This window comes from Chiloscyllium plagiosum, unplaced genomic scaffold, assembly GCF_037043375.1.
Source record: "Chiloscyllium plagiosum isolate Xiang-an unplaced genomic scaffold, Cpla_swu_hap1 HiC_scaffold_12, whole genome shotgun sequence".
NCBI lineage: Eukaryota > Metazoa > Chordata > Chondrichthyes > Orectolobiformes > Hemiscylliidae > Chiloscyllium > Chiloscyllium plagiosum.
This window is the reverse complement of record NW_028270150.1, coordinates 88,123,691-88,139,016: the sequence shown is the minus strand read 5'-3', so window position 1 is coordinate 88,139,016 and position 15,326 is coordinate 88,123,691. Positions and strand designations below refer to the sequence as shown.

The 15,326-nt window shown below is 36.4% G+C and overlaps 1 protein-coding gene across 1 annotated transcript in view; it reads left to right on the top strand.

Moving 5' to 3' along the window:
* The window catches only part of rb1 (retinoblastoma 1), a 197,664-nt gene that overhangs the window by 49,817 nt on the left and 132,521 nt on the right, over positions 1–15,326 (top strand). The window contains exons 9-14 of the mRNA XM_043700386.2: positions 2,948–3,025; positions 4,770–4,879; positions 6,131–6,208; positions 10,591–10,678; positions 12,633–12,749; positions 12,854–12,910. Coding sequence (XP_043556321.2) covers positions 2,948–3,025; positions 4,770–4,879; positions 6,131–6,208; positions 10,591–10,678; positions 12,633–12,749; positions 12,854–12,910 — 528 coding nt within the window. The remainder of the gene's footprint in view (positions 1–2,947; positions 3,026–4,769; positions 4,880–6,130; positions 6,209–10,590; positions 10,679–12,632; positions 12,750–12,853; positions 12,911–15,326) is intronic.

Sequence of the window (15,326 nt, the reverse complement as noted above, 5' to 3'; positions counted from 1 at the left end):
TGGTAGACTTCCCCTGGCCTGTGAAAGTGTAAGTATTGATGGTAGAATATTAGAATCTTGTCTTCCAAACATTATTTTTAATTCTTCTGTAAGCTGGGAAGTTACATTGACTATCCCTCACTTCGTTCATTGATATAGGTTAACCTATCAAAATGGCTACATTTTAGTATCAAGTGAGTTCTAGTCTTTTAAGTTCTGGCTAAAAATATTGACACAAATCTAAGTACACCAAATAATAATGGAGACACTTGTTTGTTGCTCACCCCTACTTCAGGAATAATTTTCTTTGGCCAAAGTTACCAATCGCTCAAAGATCTCCCACTTAATCAAATTACTGAACTAACTGTTTCATTTTGACAATGCATATCATCTTCTTCATTTAAATAAAATAAAGAACTGTGGATGCTGCAGATCTGAAACAAAAACAAATTTCTGGAGAATCTCGGCAGGTCTTGTAACATTATAGAAGCTGGTGGCAGACAGTATAACTGGGGTGGGAGGGGTCTTTGATTGTTTTGGTTGTTTACTCAAGGCAGTGGGAAGTATAGATGGAGTCAGTAGATGAAAGGTTGATTTGTGTGATGAACTGGGTTGTGTTCACGACTCTTTGTAGTTTCTTGTGGTCTTGGGAAGAGCAGTTGCCAAACCACTCTGTGATACAACCAAATAGGATGCTTAATATGGCGCATCTATAAAAATTGGTAAGAGCCCTAGTGGACACGCTGAATTTCCTTAGCCTCATGAGGAAGTAGAAACGGTTGTTGGCCATTCTTGACCGTCGTTTTGATGTGGATGGTCCAGGACAGGTTTTTTGGTGATCATCACTGACAGAAACTTGACACTCTCCACCATCTCCACCTCAGGAGCTTTGATGCCGAAAGAGGCATACCCTCCACTGTTTTTCATCCAGTCGATACCAACTCCTTTGTTATGCTGATGTTGATAGAAACATTGTTGTTTTTACACCATGCTGCTAAGCACTCAATCTCTTTCCTGTATTCTGTCTCGTCATTGTTTGAGATCTGACCTACAGTGGTGATATCGTTGCTGAAGTTGCAAATGGAGTTGGGGTGGAATTTGGCCGCACAGTCATGTGTATAAGGAGTACCTAATATTTATCGTACCTGTCTGAGAGAGAGAACTGTCAACACAATGTTCTTCCTATTGTCTACAGATCTAAATCTCTCTCAATTTCTTAACAGTCAAACAGTCTGAGCCTTTTTTTGCTGTCCCCATAGCAAGCAAGCCATCTAGGCTTGTCGATCAAGAATTCAAGTAGGTCATATGACCCCCTTCTCTACTTTGTTCTTAAACAGTTCCAAATCATAAATTTATGAATCTTAATTTATAAATTTCATGTATATTTTTCAGTGATGAAATTGAAGCACTAAAGCACTTTAATTTGTCAAAATATTGAAAAACTTAAAAGTTCTAAAACATAATTTAAATTCAGTGTAATTCACAATCTTATGATAGCAGATAATTTTAAAATTTAGACCTGGTCCTTTTAAAAAGTATTTTTGCTAGGCAATCCTGTCTTGACCAGTGTGCAGATGTAAATTTTTTTGACCTTGACTCCAGTCTCAAATTTCACCTCTATTTTTTAAAATTAACTCAGCATGGTTTTTATATTGAGAATCTGTCATTCCATAAGAAATACAGGTCATATTCATTCTTCTTGTACAAAATTCTCTCACATCTGAACGCTGGCAGCCCCATCATGTCTTGCCAACAATTGTCTCTTGCTAATGTTGATCCTTCTCAAGCTTTTGTGAACAAATTAGAGTGGAACCACACTTTTCCTCCCCTTTTTCCTGTTCCTTTGTTGGAATAACAATACATATTTTTTGTGAGGGACACAGTAAAGGTAAGCAATTTAGTAATGGGATGATAGCCAATACCAATTTGAGCTGATCATAATTATTCCTCATTTGCCACTATTCTCATTTAAATTAGTTTAGATAAATAAAATCTATCCATCTAATGATCTGATCTCTAATTCCTTGTCTTTCTTATTGATTTTTGCTGTCTAAATTTAATATAAAATTAATTGATTTAAGTTGCCTTTTATATAAAACTTGGAGGGCCCATGTGCCGCCAGGCTCTGATTTGTGAGTTGATGCACCTTTGGCAGCCCAGTTTAGTCATGGAGTTCTAGAGCACAAAAAAAATGTCCCTTCGACTCATCGAGTCTAACTGGCCAGAAAGCCATGTCTTGATGGTGCCTCATCCTAATATGTCTGCCATTTTTCTAGTGAGGTTTCTCTGATGCAGGTACAGTTATAATGTTTAAAAGACATTTGGATACATTTTTGAATAAGAAAGGTTTGGAGGGAAATGGGCCAAGTGCAGACTAGTTTAGTTTGGGAACATGGTCGGCATGGGTTGGTTCGGCCAAAGGATCTATTCCATGCTGTATGACTCTGTGTAACTCAGTATTCCTAGGAAGCCCAATATAGAATTACCTTTTTAGAAGAAAGGTTTGTCCTTGGATGTTAAAGTGAAATTACTAGTATTTGAGTCAATTGGGTAAAATACGCAGTATAATTTGTTACTTCATTTTCTTAAACTGACTTAATGTTATCAGTTCAAAAAATATAAAGGAAACTCCAAATTCTTGCATTCAGAAGTTCCTGACAGCAAACTATTTTTGCTTACTCAATTAATCCCTTAGCACAGAGCACTCTCAAACCACTTCCATATATTAATAGTATGTCATGCAGTGTCAGGATTTATCTTGGATGTCATTACCTGAAGAGGGCAGTAGAAACTAAATAACAACAGAATTCACAATCTTGGTGAGAAGAACACACTTCTCGGATCATGAAAGTAAAGTCATTTTTTTTCCTGTAAGAAATATGGTTTAACATGTTAAGAGTAGCTAAATGAATGTTTATGACCACATTTTCAGATGTTTGACTATGAACCTTGTGTTTCATTTGTCTAGGTGAAAAATATCTATTTGAAGAGCTTTCTTCCTTTTTTGGATAATCTTAAAATACCCTGTTCTGGTGGGTTTCCTGAGGTAAGCAAGATGACACATATTTATGCTTCGTCATAGAGATGTACAGCTTGGAAACGGACCCTTCGGTCCAACTTGTCCATGCCGACCAGGTATCCCAACCCAATCTAGTCCCACCTGTCAGCACCTGGCCCATATCCCTCCAAACCCTTCCTATTCATATACCCATCCAGATGCCTTTTAAGTGTTGCAATTGTACCAGCCCCCACCACTTCCTATGGCAGCTCATTCCATATACTTACCACCCTCTGCGTGAAACAGTTGCCCAATAGGTCTATTTAATATCTTTCCCCCTCACCAAAAACCTATGCCCTCTAGTTCTGGGTCTCCCCACCCCAGGGAAAATACCTTGTCTGTTTACCCTATCCATGCCCCTCGTGATTTTACAAACCTCTATAAGGTCACCCCTCAGCCTCTGATGTTCCAGGGAAAACAGCCCTAGTCTAATCAACCTCTCCCTATAGCTCAAATCCTTCAACCCTGGTAATATCCTTGTAAATCTTTTCTGAACCCTTTCAAGTTTCACAGCATCCTTCTGATAGGACTTGTTAATGAAAGTTATACATTTTGTCATGCAAACTAATGTGCTTGCAAACATTATGACAAGGAAAAATATATTGTAAGAACATCTTTATACTCGCAATCATATTCACGAACTAAACTTGGATTTAAGATTTTTGGGCATGCTTTGTGCGAGCACTTACACTCCTAACTCTGGTGGTAAGATGCCATGTGGTTGCCGGCTTTGGCCAATAGATGGCTGTAGAGAGTGTTTCAGCAGTCTTGCTCAAAGACATAACCCTTTTTGTATTTAAAAAAACACTTACATTCATCAGTTGAAAGCAGGCAGTTTGATTGTTTGATCTAATGTGTGTGTGTGTGTGTGTGAGAGAGACAGACAATTTAATATCTAACTTTGGGCTCACAATTGGCGAGTAACGTGTGCTATCAAATAAGATGAACTAAAGCATCTTCCTCTAACTTCCAAGGACTGCACCGTAGACCTCTTGTTGAGGGTTGGGTGTTGGAGGGCTGAATAGTCACACTGAACAGTAACTTAACTACACCAACAGTATCAGCACCATTGTTACTACAAGAGCAGGTCAGAGACTGGGTACTCTGGTAGTTGATTGATTTCCCAGCCCAACAGCTACACTACTCAAGTCATGAATATGATTAAATGTCCCTTAATCACCTGAATGGATATGACTATGAGAATACTTAGAAAGTTGAATATCCAGACAGGGTAGTTTTCTTGATTCATTCTCTCCCACCAGTTTCAATATCCATCTGTCCATAGTTGATGGTTTGTGTTAAGTAATGCAGAATGTTTATAACTTGCCAATATTTCTTGATTAACATCTTTTCTCACTGCAACTTTAATCATTAGGAAGGATGAGCAGTAACGTTGTGGCAATATTGTTACCTCCCATTAACTTTACAAGTCATTCACCATGGAGCAATATAATTGTTTCTTCTTCACTTTGGTTGCATAGGAGAGGTTCAAACATAAGCCCAACTGCTATCTGTTCAAGACAACTAGAGTCATAGAAATAGGCAGTAATAAATGTTGACAAGATCATCACATCCAGGAACAAATATGAAGAAGTTCTGCATCTTCAGATCAGTCTTTTTTAATTGTACTGAACTTGGAAAGCATTTGAAGCATTTCTAAACATGAGCTGCACTAATGCTAAGTATAATATTCTTTGCGGAATTTTTTTCGGCTGTTGTGACATTTGTATAGATTGAGTCACTTTCAAGACAATATGAAGAGCTTTACCATAAGAACAAAGATTTTGATGGAAGATTGTTCCTTGAGCAAGACAAAACTCTGCAAATAGATCCAGACCAAAGGTAATATGCTTGTCCGGAAAAAAATACCTATTCTGTATTTGCTGTTGATGAAGAAACTTGCTCCTGTCTTACTTTCTACTGCCTTGCTCAGCAATGATTGATAAAGTCTCAGGATAGCTTTTCGAGGATTAACTTTTTTAGTTAGCAAGCTTCTTTTCAAGAGAGTGCATCATGTCTATTTAATATTTGCCTTCAATGAGCTACCTGTAATAGAAGAATCAGTGGCAATGTATCTGTGCCCTGCTATTTAATTGCACTGTTAGTCTGATCATTCAGTGTGCAGCCAGCTTGATCCCAACTCATTAGTCTAAGCCAAACTTATTTTTAAAACCTTTTTCATTGTTGAAAAATTGTAGACTTAGCCCTCTGAGCATTTTTTCCCCCTGTGGTGAATTAGATACTTCCTGAAAAGATAAGGAGACTTGTGTTCAGCTCATCAAGGCAAGATAAAGTTTTGTTCAAATTTGGTGCACAGCTCTGACTTTCAGAAAGGAAATTTTAAAAAGTACTGGAGCAGATTTTAGTAACTTACAACAATAGAAATGTATTAACAAATTTAGAAATAAATAATCTATATAATATCTAATAATTGAGATATTCAGCGAAATCACATGAAACAATCTCTTATTGAAACTTGTTTGGGCTTAGTTTCAGTGATATGTCTTTCTTTAATATGCAATTTAAATACCCGGCAGAAATATAGACTTATTATTGGCACCAATAATGTAGGAATTATCTAAAATGGTTATTTTTGGTAACTTGCATTCAGTTAACATTTGAATGGCATGAGGTAATGTTATTTTATCAAAAAATAATTTCATCTCTTTGCAATTAAAGAACACTTAAATGTACTTGAAAACACGATTGTTAGAGTACTTGACAGCATAAGCGTGGAAAGGTTGTGTCCCGCAATGGGAGAGTCGAGAATCAGTGAGCATAACCTCAGAATAGGATGTCACCAATAAAGGACGGGTGAAGAGGATTTTCCTCCGAGTTATGAATCTGTGGAACTATTTGCCACAGAGGGCCAGAGAAGCTATGTTGTTCAGGATGTTCAAGGCTGCGGTAGACAGATTTTTAATCTGAAGACCAAGTATTTGGTAGGGAAAAGACAGGGATGTGGAGTTGAGGATTACCAACTCAATCATGATCTCATTGAATGGTGAAGAAGAGTGGCCTGAATGTGCTGTTTCTCTCCTGTATCTTGACATGCTTTGAGATTCTTTGATAATTAATACATTTTCTTTAAAGATGTGAACTTGAGAGAACGCCAAAGAAGTGGCAGACTGAAGACAGTCACACAGTCATTCCTCCCCAAACTCCTGTCAGGTATAAACTTTCTGCTCATGTTTATGTCAACATGCTTGACAAAAATGTGCCAGCTATTTTTTCATAATAAAATCTTAAGTTTTGAATGTGTTTTGGATTATAACTCAGTCAGAAATGAAAATGTAAGCATTTATAGTTGGTTGTTTTACACTTAAATGTCTTTTGTGTTGGTTTTCATCCTCACCTGTTTCTGCCCCTCACTTCTGACAAAAACACCCTCTGCTTGTTTGAGGATGAGGTTTAGGTCTGCCAAATCAAATGTGTCAAGCTGGTCTTCATTTCCTCTTTGTTTCTTTATTTCAATGCCATCTTAACTGGGATGTACATCATGAAAATGCCTCTACCTTCCTTTCTATGATTTTCTTATGCAAATAGGTGCTGATTTCTCCTTCTTGGTGCTTTTCTTTTCACTTACTATTCATAGAGTCGTAGAGATATATAGCACGGAAATGGACCCAACACATCCATGCAGCCCGGATATCCTTTATAAATCTCGTCCCATTTATGGAACATTGGCCCATATTCCTCTAAACCCTTCCTATTCATGTCCAGATGCCTTAAAATGTTGTAAACATATCCACATCCATCACTTCCCTGGCAGCTCATTCTATACATGCACTACCCTCTGCGTGAAAATGTTGTTCCTTAGGTTCTTTCTGTATCTTTAAAGTTTAATCAAGAGACAGACCTCAGTAAAAAAACATAATGAAAAAAGAATCCACTATATTATAGATTTTTTAACAAACTAGCCACTTAGTTGTTCCCCTGCTGTGATCTCCCCACACAGGTTTCTCCAAGGTCAGCTGTGAATTTTGCTGTTTGTTTATTTTTCTTAGATGAACTCCATGCCAGAGGTACACAAAATTAAATAGCAGAGGAAGTAGCTGTGAAGGTTCGCTGCTTGGTCAGACAGCAGCGTAGGTTTCTCTCTCCATTGATTCACTTCCCACCATGTGGTCACTGCCTTTGTCTCCCTTTCTTGTTTTTTCAAGTGCTGTTGTTTTGATGTTTTTTCGAAGTTCTAAAACAATGCAACAATTTATAAAATTCCTCGAATTTGAGGAAATCAACTCCAACACTGAAAATACTTCAAAAAAGGAGCAGCTCTTACAGTCAAAGTTTTTTTTCTGTCCTCCATCTTGGATTACATGGAATCCATTCATTTGTCATCTCTTTGAAACATAGCATTTTGCACTGTTTCATGGGGTCTTGATATTTATGATCTAGTTTAGCTGTTGTTTGAGTTTATCAGAATTTGAATATTGATGAAAAAATACATCTTTATTGAAGCTTTTCATCTTGCACTCATCAGGACATTTTGCAAGAATGCAAATTCCTTGGGAAATCAACATTTAAATTGCATGTAATACCTACAGTATAAATGTTGCTTTTCCTACTGAATTTTTATTGCAAAATTTCCAGATAAGTGTGAGACAAAAGCTTCAACAAAATGCGTTTTCTCAACAATACTTGAGCCCCGTCCAATCAAACAACTGTTAATCAGACTTTCTAGCAATGTGTTCTTATTTTTAGATGAGCCATCAAGATGCCCACCTCTTTACTGAGATGATTAAAGTGTAAATTTCTTGACCTACTATTACAACATCTATAGATTCAAATGAAAGTAGTCTAATTTGAAATGCTGAAGATGATTGGAAATGGCAAAGCATTGAATAAATCTGATTTTTATATTTCAGGCTACAAGCTGTTTGCGATGCATCTAATTTATACTGTAAATAGAGATTGAACTAAAAATATTTGATTTATGCTTGGAAATAACAAGATACTTCATGAAAAAATATTCTTTTTTTTGTCAGAAAAGCATTTTGAATAATGCCCTGATATTTTAAACCCAGACACAAAAAGATGCAGCCTCAAATTACACATTTTGAAAATAAGTTGTATGAGCTGTCCACAATTTGGATGATTGGAGACTTCAACGGCCCTTGTATGGCAGTAGCAGTTTTTCTATAAAATTATGCTTGAAGTTTCAAGTCTACATGTTTAACTAACTGTTCCCTTTGTGCACTCATCTGAATTTATGCATGCGCAGATAGCCATGGCTTGGTTCATCAGCCTGGCAGGTCAAGGATACAATTAACTGTATTCTCCCTTCAATTGTAAAAAATTGCAATTAGTATCAAATCAGAATTTAAACCACTTTCCTTTGGTGTAAGCCAATATATCCCCTCTGTTGTAGAAAATAACCAGTGGTTTCTGTTGGGTAATGTTTTTGTGACTCCTTATACTTTTGAGATTATTGTAACTAAATCTTGATTTTGGGTGACCCTTTAATAATTTATTCAAGAAACCCATTCAGGCATGAAACTGGAATCTTGGATTGTGTCCGAGAAGCAAATATTATGTTGGAATTTACATTACGTTTCACTATCATCTGTGATGTATAGATATTACTTGGACTCGATCTCTGAAACTTGAGTGACCTAATTATTAGTTGAAACTTTATTGCTGGAACAGCACAGCAGGTCAGGCAGCATCCAGGGAACAGGAGATTCGACGTTTCGGGCACAGGCCCTTCTTCAGGAATGAGCAGAGAGTGTTGCAATTAGTGTTGAACACTCTCTGCTCATTCCTGAAGAAGGGCCTGTGCCCGAAACGTCGAATCTCCTGTTCCCTGGATGCTGCCTGACCTGCTGTGCTGTTCCAGCAATAAAGTTTCAACTTTGATCTCCAGCATCTGCAGACCTCACTTTCTCCTCGAAGATTTTGACCTAATTATTACTCAACCAGATTTTCAAAGTCCATTTGGTCTATGTGGACTGACAATATCGTGGTGACCCATTTTGCCAATGTGAATGTTGAAACATTTTTAACTCTCCATGCTAGAATGAATTGCAAAAGTCAATCTGTGTTAGAACCATTGATTTATTTGTTTGGGTATGGACTTTGTGACAATTAGCTCTTAAGTTGTGACTTGTAAATTGATAATTCACTTGAAACTTAATCAGAATTGCAGTTATCCTAATACAGCAAGGATCAAAATTGGGAAATGTAGATTGAAGCAAGAAGAACTGTCATTCTATTTCATGCAAATATTTTGTTTTATAGTTTATTTCCTACAATTTTAGAATCATAATCTGCAATTCTGATGCACTTTGAAGTTGTGCAAATCCTTCATTTGTTTCAAAGTACTACTATGATATCAATATTCTGCAACCACCATTCTGCTCATCGGCATTCTTTCTTCACTTAACATTGCATCTGGCAGGCTAGTTATTGAAAGATATTGATAATTAGGCCAATTTCAATTCAACAATTGAATTAGTCTCAAGCCAGGTTTTTTGAGTAATTGCATCATTTGTACTTAGTTTATTTTCTGGTTTTGGAGAGTTTTGACTCTTTGAATTCTGTCTCTTCTATCCTTCAGTAAGGTTTAATCTCAGTACATGATAGATTGAACTCATTGAATTGTATGAGTTGTACTTCTCCTGTAGAAGCCTGATAGCACAAGAAGCTGTAAACCCCAGTTAGTAGTGATCAAAGCCCATCTAAGTTGGTTTGATTGAATTGTGTGGATGTTGTCAATTTTATTTATTTTTGGATCAGTGATTTTTGAGATTTCTGTTTAGAATGCCATGCCTCTAAGAATTCTTGTGTGTACTTTGGATCAGTTATGTTGTTTGCAGTTACCACAGATGCAGATCAATATGTAAGTGTGCTGATGGAGTTGAAGAACATTGTGTATTTCATGGACTACATTTACACAAGGGCTGTTACTGCAAACAGTGTTTGAATTTGTGAATCAAGAAGGAGCAATGCATTGTTCATGCAGAGTCCTTATTTTAAGAAAGTAAGCTTCCCTCTTCGGTGTTGCTTAGGCAGTGTAGGAAAGAAAAATCATATTATCATTCTGTTGAAAAATTTTAAGTAAATGTATTATTTTGTGACTTAATATTGTAGTTGTGTTCTATCAATTGCCATTTTCTGAAAAGAAAAGACACCATCAATGCACAAATAAAAAGTAATTTTTGCAATGCCATGATAGTGATGTTAAAATGAGCGTAAGATATTATTGCTTAATTTGTTATAAAAAGTCACTGTTAAATAATTTATTTTAAAATATACCAGTTTTTATGATTTTTACCACTTCAATGTTTCTATTGTATACACTTCTTTCTGTTTAATGTTTATGCAATGTATTCCATTAATGTAGTTGCTGTTGTAAATTATGTTTTTTATGTCATTAAATAGTTGTGGAAGAGCTCAGCTATGACAAATGTGTATTGGAAAATGAGATGAACAAATTAAGATGCCATTACATGTGTAGAATTGTTTGTTTTATGGTGTCAGTGTGATTTGAGTACATGCCAGGTATTTGTTCCTTAATTTTTGCTTAATTCATCCATTGCTTTCCCATGCAGGACCGCAATGAACACCATCCAGCAGTTACAGATGATTTTAAATACAGCTGATGACAAACCTTCAAATACACTTAAAGCATACTTTGATGTAAGTGGATTTTGTAGTGAGGATAAAAGACCTGAGGGGAACATTAGTTTGTTTTTAAACATCAAAGAAAGGTTGGTTCAAAAATAATCAACTACTAATGCTACCCTGAACTATCAAGAGGTGTTTTGACATTGCTGTGTGTTATGCTGTTTCTGTAGACTGCATATATTTATGGAAATTCATAAGCTGGAAAACTTATAGATGTCAAATATTTGAATTACTTTGTAACCTAATTGAAAACCGAAACTAATATAGTTAGTGTGCAGGGTTCTAGATGAAAAAGTTTTTAGTGTTAATTTTGCATTGAAAAAAAAATTAATTGGCAGTTTTTGCTGTTTTGTCATTAAAAATGTGTTGGACCTATAATGTATCTGTATCATGTATGTTGGAATCCTTCAAGGTGAATATTTTATTGCTAAATTATATTATAGATTATCAAGACTAAATTTCAATTTATGATTATGACATATCGGCTTCTTTCGTAATCTACTTGTATAACTCACTCCTCCGTGGTGTAAAACTGTGGAAGGTACTAATAAAGATGTCAGACAGCATCCAAATGTATGTTTCCTTAATATTTTTAATGTATTATTACTTCATGTTGCTGTCAATTGTAGATTCATAATTACATTACATTGTAGCTTTCAAGAAATGTGCCATGGTATCTTTCATTTGTCTCAGTAGTTTTTAGTCCAGATTATATTATAATGATGACAAATTGTTGGTCTTTGTCATCATTGCTATGAAGCTGACATTAATGTCTGCCTGTACACGTGCAGCTAAATGCTGAAATGTGGAGGTTGCTAAGAACAATTCCTTACCAAAATGGAAATTAATTGTAAATCACCAAATTAGCACTTAACTTTTTAATGCTGTTAATGGTTAAAACTTGAAAACGGGGGAAGCATACTTGCCTTCTTTGTCCTGCTCAACAAGTTTGCTCGCCTTGAGAACACATTTGAGTTTTTTTTCTATCTCCTCTTGGAAATTATCTGGATCTTTTCAAATTTGAAGTTTGTTTAATAATTGAACTTCTACATTTAATAATATGCGCTTGTTCCAGTCTTTGTTTTGTTTCCTATAAAAATTATGAAAAGTGATATAACCTGTCTTTTATTTCTTAGTTTGTCTAAAAACTGGTTTGTAAATCTGTAATTAGATTACTTACTTACAGTGTGGAAACAGGCCCTTCGGCCCAACAAGTCCAAACCGACCTGCCGAAGCGCAACCCACCCAGACCTATTCCCCTACCCTTACCCCTTCACCTAACACTATGGACAATTTAGCATGGCCAATTCACCTAACCTGCACATTTTTGGATTGTGGGAGGAAACCGGAGCACCCAGAGGAAACCCACGAAGACACTGGGAGAATGTGCAAACTCCACACAGTCAGTTGCCTGAGGAGGGAATTGAACCCGGGTCTCTGGCGCTGTGAGGCAGCAGTGCTAACCACTGTGCCACCGTGCCGCCCACCTCCTGGATATCACTCCTGGATGCCAGAAGTCCAGTATAGCTGGCATCAAAAGAAAATTACTATAGGAAAGATAAAATCCACACCATGTAACTTGCGAGATCCTGGTGGTGGCTTTCTTCAAAGTCAATAGCAAATGCAGTAGCTTTGCTGTTGACTTCAAAATTTGAATCATTATTTTATGTAAATTCTCTCATTTAAATTATAGGGGATTGTGCATTTAAGACATTTTAGTTCGGGAGAATTTTTAGTACTCTTTTATATTGGAATTTGCATCTTAAATAATGTTTATTTTTCTGCACTTTGTTCTCCCAATTACTTCAATCATTACCTTTTGGTAGTTTCTGTTAGGTACCTCTCATCTCATAGCTTTAATTCAGTGGAGGTTTGAAAAGTCCTGTTTTTAAAGGGGCTTCTTTATTATCTAGCTGTTGCTTTCCATTGCATAAATAATGATTTGAATGTCTTTATACTTCTCTAGAATTGTACAGTGAACCCGACTAATGATATTATTAGTAGAGTGGAGAATCTGGGTCATAAGTTTCGGGAAAGTTTTGCTCAGGCTGTTGGAGAAGGATGGGTTGAGATCGGCTCTCAGGTATTTTTTATTTTTGCTTGCTTTCAAAATGCCATAAATATTTATCTAATATGCCTTAAACAAATAATTTATTGTTCTGATCAAATTATTTTCTTTTCTTTCAGCGATATAAGCTTGGTGTACGTTTGTATTATAGGGTTATGGAATCTATGTTGAAATCGGTAAGTTTCAATTGCTATTAAAATAAGGAAATGAAAGAGATGAGAATCATTCCAGTGACCAGAATCTTGACTGGAGTGAAGCTGGGAATCTTTTTAAAGAAAATGAGCTGCAGCCAAATGGAAATATTTCCATTTGCTAATTTCCCATTAAGTTAAACACATCATTTCTTTGCTATGACTGGTCAGAATTCATGAATATATTTTGGACAGTGTTACGACACGCAAGCAAACCCCACTGTTAATTAAACCAAATGCCCAGAAAAGCTCTCCTCATCTCAATCTGTTAAAATATGAGTGACAGAGAACTTCTAAATTCCACTATTTAAATAAAATAACACTTCATTTTCTTACCTCTGATCATGAACACTAAACAACAACTATTCACAAATTCAAGGCCACCTTTTCTTAACTACTTACTATCTGACTCCAACTTTATAAAATATACACTGTTCCAATAAAACACTGATAAATGTTACATTAGCTTAATTTTAAGACGACACAGTCTTTGTCTTCCCATTTGTCTTCACTCTTCCAGCTGCTGATCACCCAGAGTCATCGTCCTTTTACTGTGAGTAGGTCTTACATGGAAAAGTACCTTTGATAGAGTGTTTTCTAATTTCTTTGAGAGCAAGGTGTTAGATGGGCAGTTAGCTCTCCGACTCTGTGGCAATTGCTCACTGTTCAATGGCAATTGCTCTCTGACCAATTTTGAAAATATCCGCATGTTGGCAAAGTAATGAATGCAAACTCAATTGAGTTTTAGTATCCTGGGGCATAATTTACACTGGCTAAATTTGAATTATTGTCAAAACAGCAACCAAAACTCGGGTATTCATTTCACAGCCAAATGTCACATATTTTCAATTTTCCAGTACACTCTGGGACTGCCATCTAGTCACATACACACAGGTGCTTGTAATCTCTCAGTTCAAAAAAGCATTCTCTCTCTCTTAAAGGTAGAGTACATGCCTTCAGCTTCATAACAACAGTATTGTAGATGTTGATATATTGCATGCACTGCAGCAATTCAAGAAGGCAGTTTGCTGCCATTGTTATAGATGCCAACAAGTGTTGACTTTTGCCAATGATACATGAACAAATAATATAACAATAAGTTATGATGGTCTTTTCTGGTGGTCTTTTCAATTCTAAACTAATTTGGCTGAGCTTTAAAGTGAAATGATTTGATAAGTATAGAATACTATGGTGGTTTTATTTCAAGATTATCTGATTAAAGTACCGACATAATCAATAATTTTGTTCTCCTCAGTTTTGCACCAATACATCTGGGATATGGTTTCATTGACCCTATTTACCTCCCACCAGATCATTCAAGTGACCATTATTGCTCTGTGTTTAACCTTAAATACTATGCTATTTAATTTTGGTAGGGAACATTTACATGCACAAATCTACAGGTATTGTTGGATAAGCAGGAGAGCAATGCAAAAAATATTTTTTCATTAGAAAATCAGAACATTAATAAAAAAATTTGAAATTAGGAGCAGTAGACCCTTTGGCCCTTAAAGCCTGCTCCACCATTCAAAATAATCATTGCTGATCATTCAACTCAGTTCCCTATTCCTGCTTGTCCCTCATGTACTTTGATCCATCTAGCCCTGTGAACTATATCTAACTTCACCTTCTTGAAAATATTGAATGTTTTCACCATTGCCACTTTATGTGGTAGATAATTCCACAGGCTCACCACTCTCTCTTGGTGAGGAACTTTCTCCACATCTCAGTCCTAAATGGCCTGCCCTGTGCCTTTAAACTGTGACCTCTGATTCTGATGTCTTCAGACATAAAGGACACCCATCCTATATTTATACTGTCTATTCCTGTTAGAAGTTTCTAAATCTCTATAAGATCACCACCTCATTCTGCTTATATCCAGTGATTATAGTCCTAACCAATTGAGTTTATCTTCATACATCAGTTCTGCCGCCCCAGTAATCAGTCTGGGAAACTTTCATTGCACTCTCTCTGCCGTCAGAATATCCTTCCTCGAGTAAGTAAACCAAAACTGCAGATACTACTCTAGGTGTGGTCTAGCCAAGGCCTTGTTCAATTGTAGATGTATGAGGCATCCCTGATCCTATAGTCAAATCCTCTTGCTGTGAAGGCCAATGTAAAATTTGCTGCCTTCACCGCCTGCTGCACCTGTACCTTACTTTCAGTGACCTGTGTACAAGGATACGCAGGTTTCATTGCACCTTACCTTTTCTGTTCTAACACCATTCGGATAATCTGCCTTCCTGGATTTGCTACCCAAGTGGATAACATGACATTTATCTGCATTATGCTTCATCTGTCATGCATTTGTCCACTTATTCAGCTTTTCCCAATTGCACTGAAGTATCTCTGCATCCTCCTTGCAGCTCACATTCCCACCTAGCTTTGCGTCTTATGCAAA